The sequence below is a fragment of the Halichoeres trimaculatus genome, unplaced genomic scaffold (assembly GCF_033239565.1).
Source record: "Halichoeres trimaculatus isolate MK-OKI-2021-1 unplaced genomic scaffold, fHalTri1.1 fHalTri1_scaffold_11, whole genome shotgun sequence".
NCBI lineage: Eukaryota > Metazoa > Chordata > Actinopteri > Labriformes > Labridae > Halichoeres > Halichoeres trimaculatus.
The window spans coordinates 2262907-2284261 of record NW_027437189.1 but is presented as its reverse complement, the minus strand read 5'-3'; the positions used below and the strand labels follow the sequence as shown (position 1 = coordinate 2284261).

Below are 21355 nucleotides of genomic sequence, written 5' to 3'. Positions count from 1 at the left end.
ATTTAGCTACGATTTTCTAAATATTTAGCTAAGATTTCGAAATAGTTATGATTTCTAAATTTTTAGGTACGATTTCTGAATGTTTAGCTAACATGCAAATTCATACTCCTGCCCACAGGAAGTACCAAAATAAAAGTTGGGGGAAGCGATCCAGCCAAGCGGATTTTGAGAAAGTCAAACACAGTCAGCGAAATCAGCTGTTAATAAACGTACCAAGTGCTGTGATGGTGCTGTTGAAGATCCTGTGGCTGACTTAGAAGTAGAGCTTGACTTTCTTAAAATCGCTTCCTCCAACTGTTATTTTGGTACTACCCACTGGGCGGGAGTGTGCATTAGCATGTTAGCTAAATATTTTGAAATCTTAGCAAATATCTTGAAATCTTTGCCCAAGATTTAAAAGTGTTTAAGATTTAAAAATCTTGACCAAATATTTAGAAATCTTTTCTTAAGATTTAGAAATATTTGATAAATCTTTAGTCTTAGCTAAATATTCAGAATGACAAAAAATGTTTAGAAATTTAGCTAAATATTAAGAATCAGGACATTCATTTGTAACATTTATTAATAACATTTAACATTTAGAAATATTTGACAACTATATTGCACAACAATTTTTCTAAATCTGCAGAAAAAGTGATTTTAAAGCTAAACGTGAATAATGTTATTTGCAGTGTCTGTAACTTTACAATCGGCGCCCCCTACCATTTATCATCGTAGTCAAGCTAAAAACAAACTACCCTGGGTTCATTTACTGAGTTGATATCCAGCTTCGTAGTACCGTTTATCGGGACTAAGAAAGTCTCGTTAAGTCAATCCAAGACACAGATCCAGGATGTGTTGATCCCACTTCGTCGCACAGGCCCCTGGTGTGTTTCAGCCGTTAGGATTCTCAGATTTATACCTCATATTTGCACCGATTTGACTCAAACAGAGTCTTAGGTGGAGATTTCTGTCACCTCCATGCCACCTTCTGGTTTGTGCCATTATTATGAAATCAAAGGAAACTCGTCTTGCTGATGGTCTAATTTGCTTTTTCATGGGGTAAAAATATTTCCTCTTCAGATTTTGACTTTATTTGATCCTCTTTTATAAATTTCTCTGAGGTTTACAGACATACAATCAGATTTATTGCTCAGCTGTGCTCCCCTCGTTGGCCACTAGAGGGCAGATTTAAGGCACTTCCATTCTGGTGTTATTCTGCAAAGGTTGTACTGTTTGCTGCTTAAATACCCGTCATTGAATGAACTTCTAGGACAGGTCTTAGCTAAGCTAAGCTAACTTTCTTTATGTCTGCTTCCTGTTTCTGAGAACAGTTCAGGGCGTCTCGTCCAGCTCTCACATAGAAAGGGAAGGAAGGTCGTCCAGATTCTCGTAGCTTAATCTCCTCTGAGCATTTCACGCTGGTTAGTCCGTTAACGAAGGATGATCCAGTTTGAGGTTTTCCCCTCGTGGTCTGGTCCGTCACAGATTCATAAAGTGCGTTTAGAGAAGTCTCTGCTTTGATACAGTAGATCAGGAGGTCCGTCGGTTGAACCGCAGAGACCACAGCCACGAAGACCAACACCAGGATTAGTTAAATTAAAAAAAGGCCACAGGGAGGGTGGAAGAATCCAGGTCTAGATGTGGTCTGGGACCGTCTCCAAGGCTTCTGCCGGGTCTCTGTCCACGTCCACGTTCTGAGGAAGACAAACCCACTCAGAAACACAGTAGATTCACATAAACAAATCCAAAGTTTAGACGTAGACTCACCACAGGTTTGTCTCTGTGTGTATTCACAGCTTCAACGTTGAGGAAGACAGACTCCACCTTACAACCTGAGAGCAAACACAACGTTAGCTTCATCCTGTCGCCGTGTTACCGAGTCAAACTGAGGGAACCGTCTGAGCTCCTCTGTGACACTGACCGTAGGCGACCGGGGTGAGTTTGAGAACCGTGTGGAGAGGACACTTCAGGTAGGGCAGCTCGTCTGAAACAGAGCGGACAAAGTCGTCTTTAGACAATTGTTAGAGAACAGACCAGATTTTCCAGTTTCAGGAGTTTAACGTCTCGCTGTCCTCTAGATGTTGGTCATCTGAAGCTTTCCTTGCTTTTATCTTCTGTCCAGTTCATCCCCAACCAGCTCCAGGGTTTACGTCTGCAGACTGAGACTGTGCTGGCAGTGCCCTCCAAGTTTCCAAAGCCCTGTTTCCACCAAGTGGTTCGGTACGGACCGGTACGGTTTGGTACGGGTTGGATCAGTAAAGCTTGATCCTGTTTGCATTTCCACAGCCAACCGCTGCGTAAAAGCCTGACGCCATAGCATTAGCGTAACACAGTGTACCCCGCTAACACCATGGAAGGTCTGAACCTCCGATGTCGACCGTGGTCCCTGGAGATTCAAACATGCACAGGAAGCCATGACTCTTTCCACCAATCAATGGACTGCAGTGTATCTAGCTCCACCTTCTGGTGTCAGATCAGTACGTCTGACACCCCAACGGAGGGGTACCAAAAAGTGCAACGGTACGGGTCAGTCGTTTGGGGACCTGTGCTGGTTTTAGTCAAAGGAAATGCCACAAAATGTGTGCCGTACCAAGATGAACCAAACTGAACCACTGTGTGGAAACAGGGCTAAAGTCTTCTCTTCACAGTAACTGAAAAGTCTTTGCTAGGCGCCGCCCTGTTGGCTATGGCTGCCTGTTCCAGCAGCTCTCTCTTCTTTGTCCGATTCTTGTAATTTTTTCATCTTTTTTTCGTCATCTTTGTATTTGGAGTGGATCATTACTTTGTATGGCTCATTGTTGGTCATGGACACCAAACTTTTTTTGTCTTCAGTGATATTTTTACTACTTTTGCTCCTGTGTTTGTCTGGAGATCCTATATGTAACCATGGCTGCATTGTTTACATGTGAAATCAGGTGATGCTAACTGGTGCTAGGCCGGATGTTTCCTCAGGTGTGAGCTAAGAAGTGACGACATGGACCTGTCCTTCCATCCATCGTTATTCGAAACGTAAGATCTATCTTCAATAAGATGGACGAGCTAGCTGTGCTAACCCAGCAACAGAGGGAATACCAGAGGGCAGAGTAGCATCATGCTAATCTCAGGAGACAGAGACTGAACAGACTGCTGAAGAAGCTCAGTCCTGGACCCTGTGGAGGTGGAGGCTGGCTGACTGGACAATGATGGACAAGCTGTCAGCATCTATTTTCTTATGGAGCTTTTTACACTTTCTATACACTTTCTTACTTTTGTTTTCTTGATTGATGCTGTGACTTCAGTTTCGTTGTACTTGTTACAATGACAATAAAGTTCTATTCTATTCTAAACTGGGACTCTACCACCTCCATGAAGCTTGAAGCTGTTGACTCTCAGAAACTGGTCTTCTGGTTCTGGTTTGTCTTTGGCTCTGTCAGACCTCTTCCTGTCAGAGTCTCCAGTTCCAGTTTCTGAGCGTCTTTGGATGCTGAAGGAAACTCTCCTCTCTGAGCTCACCTGTTCAGACCTGTTCAGCTCTACTTCCTTACACACACACAGATGTTGAAAGGAATCAAGAAAATCTGGGACACCTGTTGGATTGTTCGCTCATGACTGGACTTAAAATCCTTACTTGCACTTTTGTCTAAGAAGTACGCGAGCAGACATCTCATCACGGCCTGGTGACAGATGACCAGGATGTTCTCCTGACGCTCCAGCTCCATGATGACCGGCTCCAGACGCTGCACCAGGTCCTCGTACGACTGACGGCGCATGAAGGAGAGGAAGAAGAGGAGAAAAGAGTGATGAAGATGAACAGTTCATCCCTTCTTCTCCTGTTTGGCCCACTCTCCTCTTCCTCACCTCTCCTCGGGGGTAGCGGTACCGATACTTGTCTTGGTCCCTCAGAGCAAACTCCTCTGGGTAATTCTCCTGGATCTCCTCGTACGACATCTCCTCACACACACCCTAAAACACACAAACACACACACAACCCAGTTTAGCCCTGACCCTCTACTGCACCAGTCTTATTTGTAACCTCGGAACCCCTTATGACATCATCAGCTGAACTCAAGCACCAGTCCTATTTATAATCTTTGTTCGGAACTCTCAGCAGAACCCTTTATGACATCATCATCTGTGAAGTTTCCATGGTGACAGATCATCTCCATTCATTTTAAATGGCCCAAAATTTGGGGAAAATGCTGAATATCTTAAAAAGTACAAGAGTTAGAAATGTGAAACTTACACTCCCACTCCTCCTGAACATGCTCAACATTTTACAATTCGAGCGGTGAAAATTAGTGAAAATTTGTAGGAGGAGTAAAGAGTCAAGAAATGTACGAAAGAAAAAGTGGAATAAAGTTGGGTATCTATATATTCTAGATCTATCTGTTGGAGGAAACACTCACAGCATCGATCTCGTTGAGAGCCTTCCACTGCTCGTACCCGACTCCCAGCGCCTCGGCCGTCTGGATGGTCCTCTTCATGTGACTCGTCCACACCTTCAGGTCTCTGATGCACTGACCTCGCATGTAGGTACCCAGAGCACTGGCAAACTGTCACACACACACACACACACACATGCAGAGGACATGAGGACACAGAAACGATGCCTCATCCAATCCCAGACACACTCACACTCCTCTGACCTGAGCCCCGCGAGTCGACAGCCCCGAGTCTCCTCCGATGCGACCCGTCAGGTTGAGCTCGCTCTCTCCGTGCCGGCACAGGTAGATGGACCTCGGGGTGACGTGGATGTTCATGAGGTAGTAAACTATCCGGCTCTGGATGTGGTCCTGGACCCGGTTCACCAGGTACCGGCTGCCAACGTCAAAGATCTTGATGTAGGACAAGTTCCTGACGACAAGAAGAAGATGGAAGCAAAAAGATTAGAGGGGAAGTCAGATTTTTGTCTGATGATCTGTCGGATTCGTGTGAAAACTCATCCTAAAGTTCCCCCTTAGGAGCCTAAATGTTTGCAGAAGTGTCCACTTGAGAGTCAAAACATGCTAAAGTGCATTCTTGAGTCAGTACAGATGCTTAAAAGCCATCATGGGAGGAAACAAGGATGGCTTAAGTGAACCCTTTGATAAGGACACTTGCTACAGTGCAATCTTGCATCAGAATGTGTGCTAAAGTGCCCTCTTTAGAGTCAACTCTTAATAAAGTGCCGACTTATGAGTCAATACACATGCAAAAGTGCAATCTCAAGTCAAAATGTATACTCAAATGTGTCCTTTGTAGTCAACAAATGCCCTTATAGGAGCCTGAACTTTTGCTTAAGTGTCTTTTAGAGTCAAAACACATGCTAAAGTGCCCTCAAATAAGCAAAAACTGGCGCTAAAGTGCCTTCCTAGGAGCCAAAATGTGTGCTAGAGTGCATGCTTGAGTTAAATCCTGTGCTAAAGTGCCCTCTACTGAGTCAATACACATGAAAAAGTGAACTCCAGTCAAAACGCGCACCAAAGTGCCCTCTAAGAAGCGTGAACTTGTCCTTAAGTATCTTCTTGAGACAAAAAACTGATGCTGAAGTGCCCTTCAAGAGTAAAAATCTGTGCTTAAGTGCCCTCTTCAAACCAAACTGCATGCTAAAGGGCCAGCTTTGGTGTAAACACATGCTTAAGTGCTCAATTAGGAAACATGAATTTTTGCTAAAGTGTCTTTTTAAGTCAAAAGACATGTTGAAGTTTGCTGTAAGGAGCTTAAATTTTTGCATTAGTGCACTTTTGAATAAGGTCACTTGTTATGGTGCAATCTTAGCGCATGCTAAAATGCATTCTTGAGTTAAAATGTGAACTTAAGTGCACTCTTTGGAGTCACCTCATGCTCAAGTGCCATTGTTGGAGCCTAAACTTGTGCTTAAAGGTCCTCTTGAGTCAATAAACAGAGCTATAGTGCCCTCTAATAAGTCAACACAACATGCAAAAGTGCACTCGAGTCAAACCGTGTGCTAAAGTGCCTTTATAGGAACCTAAACTTTTGCTAAAGTGTCTTCTTTAATCAAAACACATGCTAAAGTTCCCTCCAATAAGCAAAAACCAGCGCTACAGTGCCTTCCTAGGAGCCCAAATGTGTGCTAGAGTGCATGCTTGAGTTAAAGTCCTGTGCTAAAGTGCCCTCGAATGAGTTTATACACAGGAAAAAGTGAACTCCAGTCGAAACGCGCACCAGAGTGCCCTCTAAGGAGCCTAAACGTGTCCTTAAGTATCTTCTTGAGACAAGAACTGATGCTGAAGTGCCCTTCAAGAGTCAAAATCTGTGCTAAAGTGCACTCTTAAAGCCAAAACCCATGCTTAAGTGCCAGCTTTGGAGTAAACTCATGCCAAAGTGCTCAATTAGGCAACCTGAACTTTTGTTAAAGTGTCTTTTTAAGTCAAAAGATATGTTGAAGTTTCCCGAAAGGAGCTTAAATGTTGCATTAGTGCACTTTTGAATAAGGACACTTGTTATGGTGCAATCTTAGCGCATGCTAAAATTCATTCTTCAGTTAAAATGTGAACTTAAGTGCACTCTTTGGAGTCACCTCATGCTCAAGTGCCATTGTAGGAGCCTAAACTTGTGCTTAAAGGTCCTCTTGAGTCAATAAACAGAGCTATAGTGCCCTAAAATAAGTCAACACAACATGCAAAAGTGCACTCGAGTCAAACCATGTGCTAAAGTGCCTTTATAGGAACCTAAACTTTTGCTAAAGTGTCTTCTTTAATCAAAACACATGCTAAAGTTCCCTCCAATAAGCAAAAACCAGCGCTACAGTGCCTTCCTAGGAGCCAAAATGTGCCCTAGAGTGCATGCTTGAGTTAAATCCCGTGCTAAAGTGCCCTCTAATGAGTTAATGCACATGAAAAAGTGAACTCCAGTCAAAACGCGCCCCAAAGTGCCCTCTAAGAAGCCTAAACGTGTCCTTAAGTATCTTCTTGAGACAAGAACCGATGCTGAAGTGCCCTTCAAGAGTAAAAATCTGTGCTAAAGTGCACTCTTAAAGCCAAAACCCATGCTTAAGTGCCAGCGTTGGAGAAAACTCATGCCAAAGTGCTCTCATAGGAGCCTAAAATTTTGCTAAAGTGTCTTTTTAAGTCAAAATACACACTGAAGTGCCCTCCGATAAGCAAATACCTGTGCTAAAGTGGTCTCTTAGGAGCTGAAACCCGTCATCAAGTGCCTTTTTAGGAGCCAAAGTGGATGCTTAAGTGCAGCTTGAGCGAAATCGATGCTTAAATGCCCTTTAATGAGTTAATACACAGGAAAAAGTCAACTTTAATCAAAACACGTGCCAAGGTGCCCTCTTAGGAGCCTGAACCTGTCCTTAAGTATCTTCTTGAGACAAAAACTGAGGTTGAAGTGCCCTTCAAGAGTCAAAATCTGTGCTAAAGTGCACTCTTAAAACTAAAACCCATGCTAAAGGGCCAGCTTTGGAGTAAACACATGTCAAAGTGCTCCATTAGGAAACATGAATTTTTGTTAAAGTGTCTTTTTAAGTCAAAAGATATGTTGAAGTTTCCCGAAAGGAGCTTAAATGTTGCATTAGTGCACTTTTGAATAAGGACACTTGTTATGGTGCAATCTTAACACATGCTAAAATTCATTCTTCAGTTAAAATGTGAACTTAAGTGCACTCTTTGGAGTCACCTCATGCTCAAGTGCCATTGTTGGAGCCTAAACTTGTGCTTAAAGGTCCTCTTGAGTCAATAAACAGAGATATAGTGCCCTCTAATAAGTCAACACAACATGCAAAAGTGCACTCGAGTCAAACCGTGTGCTAAAGTGCCTTCTTTGGAGTTGACTCATGGCCTTATAGGAGCCTGAACTTTTGCTAAAGTGTCTTTTAGAGTCAAAACACATGCTAAAGTGCCCTCCAATAAGCAAAAACCAGCGCTAAAGTGCCTTACTAGGAGCCAAAATGTGTGCTAGAGTGCATGCTTGAGTTAAATCCTGTGCTAAAGTGCCTTCTAATGAGTCGATACACATGAAAAAGTGAACTTCAGTCAAAACGCGCCCCAAAGTGCCCTCTAAGAAGCCTAAACTTGTCCTGAAGTGTCTTCTTGAGTCTACAACCAGTGCTTAAGAGCCCTTCACGGTAAAACTCTGTGCTAAAGTGCCCTCTTGAGGCCAAAATGCATGCTGAAGTGCACGCTTAGATTAAAACCCATGCTAAAATGCCCCCTTTGGAGTTAACACATGCCAAAGTGCTCTTACAGGGGCCTGAACCTTTGCTTAAGTGACTTTTTGAGTCAAAACACAAGCTTAGTTCCCTCCAACAAGCAAAAACCTGTGCTAAGGTAGCCTCTTAACAGCTCTTAAGAGTGCACCCTTGAGTATAAGCCGTGCTGAAGTGCCCTGATTGATTTGACTGATGTGATGATCAGGGGGTGTAAACCCTCAGCGTGGACAGAAAATGAAATCCTGGTCTGTCTCTTCTGCTTTCGTCACCTGTCTTTGTCGTCGTCCAGCGGGACGTAGGTCTGCTTGTAACATTCGATCCTCTTCAGGAAGTCAGCGACAGCTTCCTCTTTGTCACAGCCCACGTAGTCCGGGCTGCTCAGCTTCACTTGCTGGAAGACAGGAGAGGGACTTTAACACGGCAGAGGAGCAGAGATCTGTCTGTATGTACTCAGGACGTAAACAGGAAGAGAGCAGGGAAACTCCAAACGGAAGACTCTGGTCTTTTCTCCAGAGCTGTGAGGAGGGCTCGGATTAAAGAAAAGAGGAAGAGGAAGTGAAATGTGGGGAGCAGCGGGGCAGCAGCTCTCCATATGTTCTCCACGCTGACGTGTTGGAGCAAAGTGCACCACAACTCGCCAGAGAAACTCGTGACCTGGCAGCGTCTGACCGCTCTGCTCACAGGCCGTTTCAGGCCGTTTCAGGTCAGTCTGTTCCTCCAACAGCGAGGAGAAAGAGCTGACGCTGAGGCTCAGCAGGACACACACACACACTTCACTCACCTTAATGTTCTCAGCGATGATCTCAGGGTCGTCACAGATCGACTCCACAAAGAAAACCTGAGCAAAGACAGAGGGAGGTTAAAGTTTGGGTTTGAAACAGGAAATAAAAAAACAGCAGGAAGAAAAAAAAATCACCTTGTAACCGTTTTCTTTGGCGAAGCTGAGGATGAGCTCTCTGCGCTCCGATGTCGTGTTGGTGGCGTCGAACACCTGCAAAAACAGACAAAACCAAAAAAACAAGATTTTATTTTTGTTAACTAAATACTAATCCAACTCTATACACTGAGGTTTTTAGACTCCAGCTTCTCTAAGCTCAGTTTTTACTGAATCAAACTCAGATTTAATGAGACTCATATTTCATTTCTCTCCAAGTGTGTGAAAAAAAATTAAAGTTTTTAAATTTTTAATTGTAATTTTACACAAAAATACAAAAGAGGACTTGGGCCACTAAAAAACATAAAAAATAAAATAAAAAAAATTATTTCTTTTTTTTCTGAGAAAAAGTCTGAATTCTGACTTTTTTCTCAGGAAAAAAAAGTTTAATAAAATTAAACATTTGGAGATTTTTTTACATTTTAGTGGCCCCAATCTTCTTCTGTCGAAAAAAAACAGAATTCACTGTAAAAAAAAAGAAAAAGAAAAAAAAAGTAAGATTATTGTCTTTGGATGGTCTAAAGAGTCCACAGGATTCTCCTTAAAAAATAAAATGTCAACTTTTACATCAATCATCCTGCTCAGTTGTATTCTATGAGCCTCTATACACGTGTCAGTGTCTGTGTCAGCCTCAAACCCCCTCCTCAGCCTGGATGGTGATGTTTTGGTTGTGTCAGGATGCTTCTGAGCAGAAAATAAATGTGGTAACCTCAGCAAATCATAAAGTGCCCAGTGTGTAAGTGACTTTGCATGTTTCTAGCGAGTGGAAGAGGCTGATCAGAGCGGCTACGATAGCGGACGTAGCATGGACGAAGAAAAACAACCAAAGTGAAACAAAACTCCAAACAGATGAAGTTTTTTCCTAAACGAGGGTGAAGCTTAACTCGACTTTCACTCACTTCCAGGAACTTGGGGAGTTGGTGAGTTCGCTTTCTGCTAACCACGTATGAGTCAAATAGCCGTGGTTAGCTTGTGCTAACATGCTAAGTCAGGTGCACGGCTCTCTCGTCTCTCCCACGTAGAAACGTGACGCTAGTGAGTGTGTTCACGTAGTTACTGTCGGTACACTACAAAAAACTGAAATCTTAACAAGTGTTTTTGTCAGATTTTAGTAAAAATTGTTGTTTTATACTCAGTATGAGCCACATTCACCTGATCAGTCCAGAAAAATGTCTTGTTTTACTGTATTTAAAGCCAAAAACGAGGTCTGAATTGCTGTAACAAGTTAAAAAACATCTGCCATAAACATGAGAAAAGTTTTTTGTCTTTAAATAACTTGAAACAAGACATTTTTCTGAACTGATTAGGTGTCTCTGGCTTATATTAGGTCTAAAAAGTACTTCCTGTTATTCCTGGCGCCACCTTAACCTTTTTATTACAGCGGGGAAAAAAACAGCATCGAAGACAAAACTGAAACCAACCCATCCCTCTGATCGATCTGTTAGCCTTTGTCTCTCTTTCATTTCTTTCAATACTTCCTGATGTGGACTGTCACATGATACTCTAAAGTTCGGACCAGGGAAGAAAGATCCAAGTTCCAGGTTGACCCTGAACGTGGGGTAGATATGGACTCACCACGACCTGGCCCAGGTCTCTGGTGAAGTATTCACACACGTCTTTCAGAGCAGAGATGGCGCAGGCCCTGAGGACAGAGAGAGGACAGAGAGAGGACAGAGAGAGGACACAGAGAGGACACAGAGAGGACACAGAGAGGACACAGAGAGGACACAGAGAGGACAGAGAGGACACAGAGAGGACACAGGGAGGACACAGAGAGGACACAGAGAGGACACAGGGAGGACACAGAGAGGACACAGAGGGTCAGACGTCTTTCAGTGACCTGTGTCTGAACAAACGACACGCTCTGAGTCCCGCCCTGTCAGGGGGACGGTTTCATGAATATCAGGGTCCCTACTTGCGGATCTTCATGGCCTCGGTGTTGTCTGGACGGAAGAACTCGAAGCTGTTGTAGGAACGTGTGGCGTCTCTCCTGTACTGACCCACGTTAAACACTGAAACACAGGAAACAGGAAGAAACACCTTTACAAAAACTTTAGACAAATAACTGGACTCACTTCCTCTTTATTTCACATTCACTGAAAAAAAATAAAATCTTTTATTTGTGACGTCAAATAGGAAACAACAATATCTCAAAATTGCCTTTACAGGGGAAGGAGAGAGGAGGAAGGAAAGAGGAGGAAGGAAAGAAGTAGAGTAAATAGGGAAGGAAAAAGGGGAAAGGAGAAAGAGGGAAGAATAGAGAAGGAAGGAGAGGAGGGGGATGAATGGGAAGGAAAAAGGGGAAGGCAAGAGGGAGAAGGATCAAGGAAGGAGGAAGGAGAAGAAAGGAAGGAACAGAGGTGAGTATAGGAAGAAAAAGAGTGAGGGGAAGTACAGAAGGGGAAGGAAAGAGGGGAAAAGGATACAGGAAGAAGGAGAAAGGAGAGGGGGAAGAATGGAGAGGAAAGGAGGAAAAGGGAAGGAGAGAAGGAAAGGTGGGGTAAATGGGAGGGAGAAAGGGAGGAGGCAAGAGGGAGAAGGATCAAGGACGGAGGAAGGAGAAGGAAGGAAGGAAGGAAGGAAAGAAATGAGGTGAGTAGATAGAAAAGGGTGAGTGGAAGTAGAGAAGGGGAAGGAAAGAGGGGAACAGGACACAGGAGGTGGGAGTGAAAGGGAAGGATAGAAGTTGAGTAAATAGTAAATAGGGAAGGAAAGTGAGGAAAGGAGACGGGGGAAAAGGATACAGGAGGAAGGAGAAAGGGGAAAGAAGAGAGAAGGAAGGAAAGAAGGTGAGTAGATAGGAAAGGAGTAAGTGGAAGTAGAGAAGGGGAAGGAAAGAGGGGAAAAGGATACAGGAGGAAGGAGAAAGGAGAGGGGGAAGGAGAGAAGTTGAGTAAATAGAGAAGGAAAGTGAGGAAAGGAGAAAGGGAAAAGGATACAGGAGGAAGGAGAAGGGGGAAAGAGGGAAGAGGGAAGAAGAGAGAAGGAAGGAGAGAAGGAAAGGAGGAAGGGGAAGGAAGGAAGGAAAGAAGGTGAGTAGATGGGAAAAGAGTGAGGGGAAGTAAAGAAAGGGAAGGAAAGAGGGGAAAAGGATACAGGAGGAAGGAGAAAGGAGAGGGGAAGGTGGGGAAGAGGAACAAGGAATTAGGAGGAAAGGAAAGAAGGGAGCAGTTTTCAGCAGAGGGTCTTATCTGGGACCTGAACCAGTGACAGAAGGACCGTGGTCTCTGTCCATGGGGAGCACCCCTAAACTGTGAGCAGCAGAACCAGACCAGTGTGTAAGAAGACCTGATCTGGTTTTAGGGTGGTGCAATGAGCCTGTGGTACCTTTAGTGGTGACTCCGATCCAGTTCAGGTACCTGGTCAGCTTCTTGGAGATGTAGGTCTTCCCTCTGGCCGGGAGTCCCACCAACACGATCATGGTGGGAGAGTTGGTGAACTGGGGCACGGATGCTGAAACACACAAACACAAAGAAGTCTGCTGAATAGATTTATTATTTCCACCTGACGTCACATCAAACGTGTCCACGACTGATGATCGGCTTCATTCCACTGTTCCAGGAACAGACGGCGTCATCGCAGAGACTACGTCCATGTTTTATACAGACTACGACAGGAGTCGACAACCTGTGGCTCCTTCAAAATCATGAAGATAAATAAAAAGTTATTTCATAAGCAAATACTTATTTTATTTTATTTTATTTTATTTTATTTTATTTTATTTTATTTTGTAGCACAGTTATCTTGGATTTCAAGCTGACACCTTTTTATCATCAAATGAAAAAAAATAAAATAAAATTTGCATAAATGTGGCAAGAAGTTTACAAACAATAAAAAAATGTAAAAAAGTAAAAAGTTATTCAAAAAAATGTTATTCAGCTGCAGGTGCGGCCAGCAAATTTTTTTTATGTAGAATAATTTAGCCAACTGACCACAATCAGTTGCTGCAACAATATACTTCAACCTTCAACAACGTTCAGTAATTAGTGCTGAAAATTCGCTAAGAGCTGAGACCTTCTGGATCATTCTCCCCCTGAGGACAAAGAGGAGCAGGCTCAGATTAAAGGTCCAATATTCTGCAAAAAATCACAAAATGTGATATTTAATGACCAAACCTGTTCTTAGTAGAGCTTGTGAAAGTAAAATCCTGACCTAAAACCAGCTGTTTAGAATTTGGGGATTTGCTGACGTCAGCAATTCCCTTTTTTGACCAATCAGGAGCAAGTCTGACCTGATTATGAGATACCCCCAACCCCCTCCCGGGAGGAGAATGCCAAAGTTGAAGAGCCATCACTGCTCTGTTTTTGGCTGTAAACAGCCACATAGCTCCATGCTCAAGCTTCCCATCTCAGAAGAAGACAGACTAAGTGTCTAGAGTTCATTTATCAGGAAATGTTCCAGCTACACTCAGTAAAACTGAGCATGTGTGTGCTAGTCACTTCACGGCCGACTGCTTTTCCAACTTTGGACAGTCCAACAGAGGGCTAGCCAATAGACTGGTCCTGAATCCAGGCGCATTACCAACCATCCTCCAACAAACCTGGGACCCTGGAAATGTGAGTATTTTAAATGCTGTGTGCTGTGGAGCAGATGGAAGAGCTTTTCCTCAGTGTCCCCCCTGTCTCTGTGTTAGCTTCAGGATGCTAACTTTAGCTGCAGTTAGCCTGTTGTTTTAGCCTGTAATGTTACGGTAAACGAGCTTCTCTGTTTTCTAAACATTGTGCACTCGGAGCTCGTGGCGCCGCTCTCAGTGACGTGGAAGAGCGGGGCGGTATCAGCGGTGGCTCATCTACATATGAAGGCCACGCCCACTAAATCAGAGCGTTCTGAACAGAGGGGCTATGAGAGCCTGGAAACAATGCTGCTGTGCTTGATTTATTGGCTTTTTGGACCAAAACATGTTACTACCATTTCATGAAGACATCAATGATCCAGATTAAACTGCAGGAATCGTATATGTGGATCGTATAGAGTTAAGTAACTCATTCACCATTTGGGAACAACAGAGGAGAAGAGTCTGGCTAGAGATTTGGAGCCGCGCTGGGCTGGGAGCACCAGGGACCCCAGGTAGGCAGGAGCCATTCTCGACAATGCTTTTTAAGTCAGATTTTAATTCTGAATTTATTTCAGAGTAGACCTACAAACTACACTTCAGTTTGGAGTTTTCTTTTGTGATAACAGGTAAAAATAGACAAAGAGTAAAACTTGTAAAACTTTACAAGCTGTGTTGTATTTTTGCAGTTCCAGATTTTTTTTTGGTGGAAGAGGGGAAAAATGGCTTTTTGTGCAGACCCCTGGTCTATGGTCCTAACCCACCAGGAGTTTAGACCTTTGCAGCCTTTAAGATGTTTCTCTCAGTCCGGACATTTAATCCTTCCCCATCAAACACACACTGCACCGTGTTTGTGTTCCTGCTGGACGTCTCTGTGGGAAACCTCTCGTCTCGCGTTGGGAAACAGGCCTCCTACATCCTAACAAGATCATTTTTCTTCTCTATCTGCGGTTTGGGAGTCGCTCCTCTCACGGGCTCAGAGCTCAGGCCGCGTGGAGGCTGAACGGTGATCTGTGATTGGACAGAAGCTCCTGGATGCTCGCCGTGCGTGCAACAACAGCTCGTTAAATTCCAGACTACCACACCACGATTCTGTTTTTACACAACATCAAGTTTGACAACTTCTCAATATCCGCTACACCTGGAGTTCTTGTTTCAACCTGACGGCTGAAGTGTTAACATGTTAGTGTTAACATGTGAACACGCTAACACGTTAACACGCTAACATGTTAACGTGTTTCAGGACGACACGGACACAGAGGAGAGAGGACACGTGGCTGAAACCAGAACATTTGGGGTGAACGTCCCAGAGGTCTGTCACTGAGTTACACTTTGCTCCTCCAAACCCAAAACCACACACACACACACACACACACACACACACACACACACACACACACACACACACAGTCTGACACACACACACTCTCTGACACACACACTCTGATCAGCTCTGCTCACATTAGAGTGTGTAACAGCTCCTGGAGGAACGAGTACAAACCTGTCACACTGACAGAGACACAACAGGAAAAGATGTGAAATCCGTGTGTGTGTGTGTGTGTGTGTGTGTGTGTGTGTGTGTGTGTGTGTGTGTACTCACAGCCTCTGCGCTGGCTCAGCCGGCTTTTCATCCATGGCACCCAGGTCTTCTCCAGAGGGTTTTGAGTCAGTTTGCTCTGAGAGTCTGACATGGCTTCACTGAGCCCGGCCTGTCTGAGTGTGTGTGAGTGTGTGTGTGTGTGTGTGTGTTCAGCTGTTTTCAGTGTGTGTGTGAGAGTGTGTGCTGAGGAAAGAGGAGCTCTCCAGGTGAGCGCAGACTTTTTGAACTTTCTCACACGGCGTGAGCGGGGGAGGAGCCTCCTGTCTTTGTCAGTCAGCACACCTGCTGAGAGCCTCTGATTGGTCCGCTGAGCTGTCAATCACCTCCTCTGACCCGGTATGAGGTCATACAGTCAGCCAATCACAGGGCTTGCCTCCAAACTTTGACCCAGCAAACAGGAAGTGAAGCTGACCAACCAGGATGAGCCGACTGAGTCATGAAATGTGAAAAATCAGCTCAACGTGTGTGTGTGAAGGAGTGTGTGAGTGTGTGTGTGAAGGAGTGTATGAGTGTGTGTGTGTTTTCTTGAAGCTGTTGCAGATTTCAGCGTGGGAATGTAAAAGTGGAATGTGAAGACAAACATCTGTCAGAGCCGTTACCCCCTGACCCACTGACACCGTAAACTCAACACACACACACTCCTCATACACACCCACACACACTTTTCATGAGTGTTTATGTTTTAAATGTGCTTTAAGCTTCTTCCTGCGTCACCTCCAGAGAGAAAAACTCAACTTTTCTTCCTCTAATCCAACATCTGCAGCAACAGATCAGAGATAAAATCTGCTGAATTCAAAGGTCGATCATAATTTCAGAGATTTTTTTAACCTTATTTTTTTAGTAAACACTTTGTCTAAACTTTGTCACAGCAGAGCAGCTGATTCATCAGAGCAGATTTCACTGACGTTGACTCACTCTCATCTCTAACCTCACTCCTCTCCATGACCCACAGAGGAAACCAGACCAGATCAGACCAGATCAGTCTGTGAGCTGGATTTTAGCGCCCGCGTTCAGGTCAGGGTCTCCATGAAAAGAGTTTTAAGTGTTAAATTTGTCTTAAGGTGTAAAAATGCTTCACTCAGTCAATGGAAGGACGTAAGGAAGCAAGAAAGGAAGGTTACATAAAAGGAGGAAACTTAAGTGCAAATAGGGAAAAAATAAGGAACTTTTTGGTTCCCAAGGTGACAATTAAACACAAATTTTGGCTCCCAAAAGGTGATTAGCCACATCTTTTGGTTCCTAAGGGGGCACTATTGTGCACATTTTGGCCCCCTAGTTGACAGTGAAGTATGTTTTAAGCTCTAAAGAGGGCACATTTTACCTCCTAAGGTAAAATGTGTTTTGGCTCGACCTGTTTTGGCTCCTTAAAGGCAATTTAGTACATTTTGCCTCCCAAGGAGGTGCACAAAGAGCAATTTAGCACATGTTTTGGCACCCAAAATGGCACCCTAGCATTCATTTTGCCTCCCAAAGGGGCACTTTATCCTGACTTTTGGCTCTGAAAATGCAATTAGCCACATTTAGGCTCCCAGCGGGGCCCTTAAACACACATTTTGGCTCCAAATAGGCTGATTACCACATTTTTTGGCTCCCAAGGGGGCACTATAGTGCACATTTTGCCTCACCGGTAGGTAGTTGCTTTTCAGCTCTCAGGAAAGCACTTTAGCATGCATTTTGCTTCCCAAAAGATGATTAGCCACATGTTTTGGCACCAAAATTGCACTTAAGCAGGCATTTTGCCTCCCAAAGAGCCACTTTTTTCTGTGTTTTGGCTTTAAAGGGCGATTAACCATATATTTTTGTTCCCAGTGGGGCACTATAGCACAAAGTTTTGGATCCCAATAGGGCAAAAAGCCACATGTTTTGGCCCCCAAAGGAACACTAAAGTACACATTTTGCCCCACTAGTAGGTCGTTAAGTGTGCTTTTCAGTTCTCAAGTAGGCACTTTAGCACACATTTTACCCCTCGGGGAGGCATTTTATCTGGTCTGGCTCCCAAAAGGTGATTACCCACATGTTTTGGTTTCCAAAATGGCCCTAAAGTAGGCATTCTGCCTCCCAACAGGGTGCTCTAACCTGTGTTTAGGTTCTTAAAAGTCAATCAGCCACATATTTTGGCTCCCAGCAGGGCACTCTGGTGCATATTTTGCCACCCTAGTGGATACATACGTGGCTTTCAGATCCCAAGAAGGAACTTTAGCACAAATTTTGCTTCCCAGGCCCCAAGGGACCATTTTATCCTGAGCTTGGCTCCCAAAGGTGATAAGCTACATATTTTGGCTCCCAAGAGGAAATTAAGCACATGCTTTGTCACCCAAAATGGCCATTAAGCATGCATTTTGACTCACAGGGCAGTTAGCCACGTTTTAGCTCCCAAGGGGGCACTATAGTGCACATTTTGGCCCCCTAATGGGTAGTTAAGTGTGCTTTTCAGCTCTAAAAAGGGCACTTTTGCATGCATTTTGCCTCCCAATGGGGCACTGTGTTTTTTATCCTGTTTTTTTTGGCTCCCAATAGGACACTACAGTGCATATTTTGGCTCCCAAAATGGCAACTTAGCATGCATTTTGGCTTCAAAGATTGCAGTTTCACACATGTTTTGCCTCCCAGAGGACCACTTTATCCTGTGTTTGGCTTTTTTAAGGCGATTAGACATATATTTTTGCTCTTAAAGGGGCCTTTCAGTACAAAATTTTGGTTCCCAACAGGGCAGTTAGCCACATGTTTTGCCCCCCTAATAGGTAGCTGAGTGGCTTTCAGATCCCAAGAAGGTACTTTAGCACATGTTTTGCCTCCCGACCCCCAAGGGACCTTTTTATCCAGAGTTAGGCTTCCAAAAGGTGATAAGCTACATATTTTGGCTCCCAAGAGGTAATTAAGCTCATGCTTTGGCACCCAAAATGGCAATTTGGCTTGATTTTGGCTCCCAACAGGGCAGTAAGCCACATGTTTTGGCTCCCGAGGGGGCACTATGGTGCACATTTTGCCTATCAATGGGGCACTGTGTTTTTTACACTGTGTTTTGGCTCCCAATAGGGCACTACAGCGCATATTTTGCCTCCAAAATTGCAGTTAAGCACATATTTTGCCTCCCAAAGGCGATGCTAAAGACCATTTGGCTCCTGAGATGACACTTATGTGCATTGTGGCTCCCTAGTATGCAGTTAAGCTAGCAGTTTGTCATATTTTAGCCAACCAAAGGGGCAGTTTAGTGTGTTTCACCAAGCCAAGAGCACTTCAGCAGATGTTTTTCAACAAATGGGCCACAGGGGGGGCAGCAATTGCCCCCTATGCCCCCCTCAGTGAACACCACTGCCTGTCACTCTGCAAAGTACCAACATTTCCAGACCTAAGTTTCTCCCCTCGCTCTTATGGTTGAAATACGACACCTGAACCAGTCATTTAAAGTTTTAGCGACAGAATCATGAAGCGAGCTGCACCGAGGTGACCAGAAACCCGGGCAGAGTCCTGATCCTGAAAACAAGGATATAAATAACCCTGATTCTCATGTTTCAGATCAGTCACCCCAGGATATGAACATGTAAACACTCTGTGTGCTTTCCACGAAACCTGGATGGAGTCATGCAAAGCTTTAAAGAAACACATCAGACTGTGAAACAGCTGATCAGAGGATAAATCTGCAGCAGGAGAGAGAAAAGTTGATCTGAGGGTCTGAGGTTTTTAGGTGAGGGTCAGGTTTACAAACAGAGAGCAGGCTGCATGCAGGTCTGTTAGGGCTCAGATCGATCCTGTGTGTGACCTGTCAGCTCCAGACCTCACCTGTGCTCTCACAGCGCACGCGCCTCCTCCTCCGCGCCGGCGGCCCGTTCTGCTGCTGCTGCTCGGTCTCCATTTGCTGCTTAACGCGGTCACCGAGAAGCCACGTGGGTCGCTGCTGCACGTCACACGACTCCCCCTCCGAAAACAAAACCCACGATGACCCCACAGCTCCGCGTCCTTCAGCGCGCGGCGGCTCGACCCCACTCCTCTCTGCGTGTCTCTGGGTCCTCTCCGTCTCCTGGACCGGATCCGCGGCTTTCCCATCTACTGCGCCGCAGGGGGTGGGTGGGGGTGAGGGGGGGTGCAGCCGGCAGCACATGCTGTTCCATATGTTCTCCCAAAAATCTCATAGGCTGCTGCAAAAACTCCCCCGAGCTTACATAATGACGCGTCAGGAGCCGCGAGGAGCGCGTGGGGTGCGCGCGTGCACGGCTTATCGAATGAAATTAATTAAAAAAAACAAGCACGCGCTCTGTGCATCAATCAATGAGTGTGAAAAGTTGGCGTCACTGATCGCGCACGCGCACATCGCCTCTCTCTGTTGCTGTTGCAGAATGAATGAAGGAGGAAGACAGAGCGTGTGTTGCGTAACGTAGCAGCAAACGCAGCGCCGTCAGCTGTGTGTGTGTGTGTGTGTGTGTGTTAGTGTGTGAGTGTGTGTTTGCATGCATGTGTGTGTAAGTGTGTGTTTGTGTCACTCACCGTGCGGCCGCTGGAACCGGAGCGTCCTCCCCGCGCCCCCCTGCAGCCTGGTCCCATCTTGCGTAATCGCTCCGCTCATCCTCCAAATCTATTCCTGTCGGACAGTGTGTGTGTGTGTGTGTGTTCTGTGAGTGTGTGTAACATGAAAGTGTGTGTCCCAGCCTCTGTCTCGTGATGCTCGGTCAGAACTTCCAGCTCCTCATTGCTCCGTAAATGTTCGTCCCTCGCTCCTGCGCGGTTTAGTATTCTTCCGGTCACTCACACACTCTCACACACACACACATTCACACACACACTCACAGCGTCTGCGTCAAAGGAACTGGTCCTCCAGGTTTAACCCTTCGCTATCGGCTCCAGGTCCCGGTAAGACAACATGTCCGACGAGTCTCTGAGCAAATAATTGCTCCATCATCCGCCACACCTCAGCTGTCCACAGGGGAGCGCCCTGCTGTGTGTGTCTCTGTGTGTGTGTGTGTGTGTGTGAGTGTGTGTAGCAGATGACACTGTGTTTGCATCCTGTTGTAACACGTCTCAGATCATGTGATAAACCTCTGACAGTTATGACTTTAATTACACTGTAAAACATGATGAAACTGTTTCCAGACAAACTGCATTCCTCCAGGACTCTTCCCGTCTTCATGTGGTTTTCTTACAGCTGACTCCACAGATTTGGATCCAGACTTGGTTTTTAAAAAGATGCATGACAAAACATCACAAAAGTGAAGACAAAAAGTTTCAATTTAGTGTCTGAATAATTATTTTTTTGCAGCCACTTCACTGTAAGATTTTAAATTGAACAGGAACCATGTGGTCTACAACCAACAATAATTAATGAAACTGTGCTGAGTCATATGTTAAATCATTGCACACCAAAGCCACTTGTGTCTTGGTTGCTAGGCGCCGCCCTGTTGGCTATGGTTGCTCTCTCTTCTTTGTCCGTTTCTTGTAATTTTTTCGTCTCTTTTTCGTCATCTTTGTATTTGGAGTGGATCATTACTTTATATGGTTCATTTGTCGGTCGTGGACACCAAACTTTTTGTATCTTCAGTGATATTTTTACTATTTTTGCTATTTTTTCTCCTGTGTTTGTCTGGAGATCCTACATGTAACCATTGGCTGCATTGTTATGTGAAATCAGCTGTTAGCAGCCTGAAGCATATCAATGCTAGCTGGTGCTAGGCCGGATGTTCCCCAAGAAGGTGAGGAGAAGGAGGGGCTAAGAAGTGACGACATGGACCTGTCCTTCCATCCATCGTTATTGGGAACGTAAGATCTATCTCCAATAAGATGGATGAGCTAGCTGTGCTAACCCAGCTACAGAGGGAATACCAGAGGGCAGAGTAGCATTATGCTATTCACAGACATGGCTAACAGAGCTAACAGCAGACACCAAGGCCACATGTGAAGAGCTTCACCTGCTGTGAGCAGACAGGATCCAGGAGACAGAGACTGAACAGACTGCTGAAGAAGCTCAGTCCTGGACCCTGTGGAGGTGGAGGCTGGCTGACTGGACAATGATGGACAAGCTGTCAGCATCTATTTTCTTATGGTAAGTCGCTAAAAGTAGCAACAAAATCGCTAAGTTGGCAACAGACCAGTACCCATCTGATGACCCCAACAGATGGGTAACAAAGAGTGGGACGGTACAGGTCAGTAATTGAGGGATCTGTC

The 21355-nt window shown here is 44.9% G+C and overlaps 1 protein-coding gene across 3 annotated transcripts; it reads right to left on the bottom strand.

Moving 5' to 3' along the window:
• Window positions 1-640: 640 nt before the first annotated feature.
• LOC141799480 (6-phosphofructo-2-kinase/fructose-2,6-bisphosphatase-like) lies at window positions 641-20122 on the bottom strand. 3 transcript variants are annotated; one of them, XM_074681726.1, is made up of 14 exons: window positions 18983-19492; window positions 12378-12503; window positions 10966-11062; window positions 10626-10692; window positions 9033-9107; window positions 8898-8954; window positions 8386-8507; window positions 4608-4815; window positions 4368-4514; window positions 3820-3924; window positions 3590-3719; window positions 1904-1966; window positions 1750-1814; window positions 641-1676 (listed from the first exon to the last, which is right to left on the bottom strand). In XM_074681726.1, the coding sequence occupies exons 1-14, from the start codon at window positions 19299-19301 to the stop codon at window positions 1617-1619; spliced, it is 1641 nt and encodes a 546-aa protein (XP_074537827.1). In that variant the 5' UTR covers window positions 19302-19492; the 3' UTR covers window positions 641-1616. The 3 variants fall into 3 exon arrangements, with proteins under 3 accessions (XP_074537827.1, XP_074537829.1, XP_074537828.1); XM_074681728.1 differs by lacking the exon at window positions 18983-19492 and adding an exon at window positions 19685-20122 and having other exon boundaries at window positions 642-1676; XM_074681727.1 differs by lacking the exon at window positions 18983-19492 and adding an exon at window positions 15203-15722 and having other exon boundaries at window positions 642-1676.
• Window positions 20123-21355: the final 1233 nt, after the last annotated feature.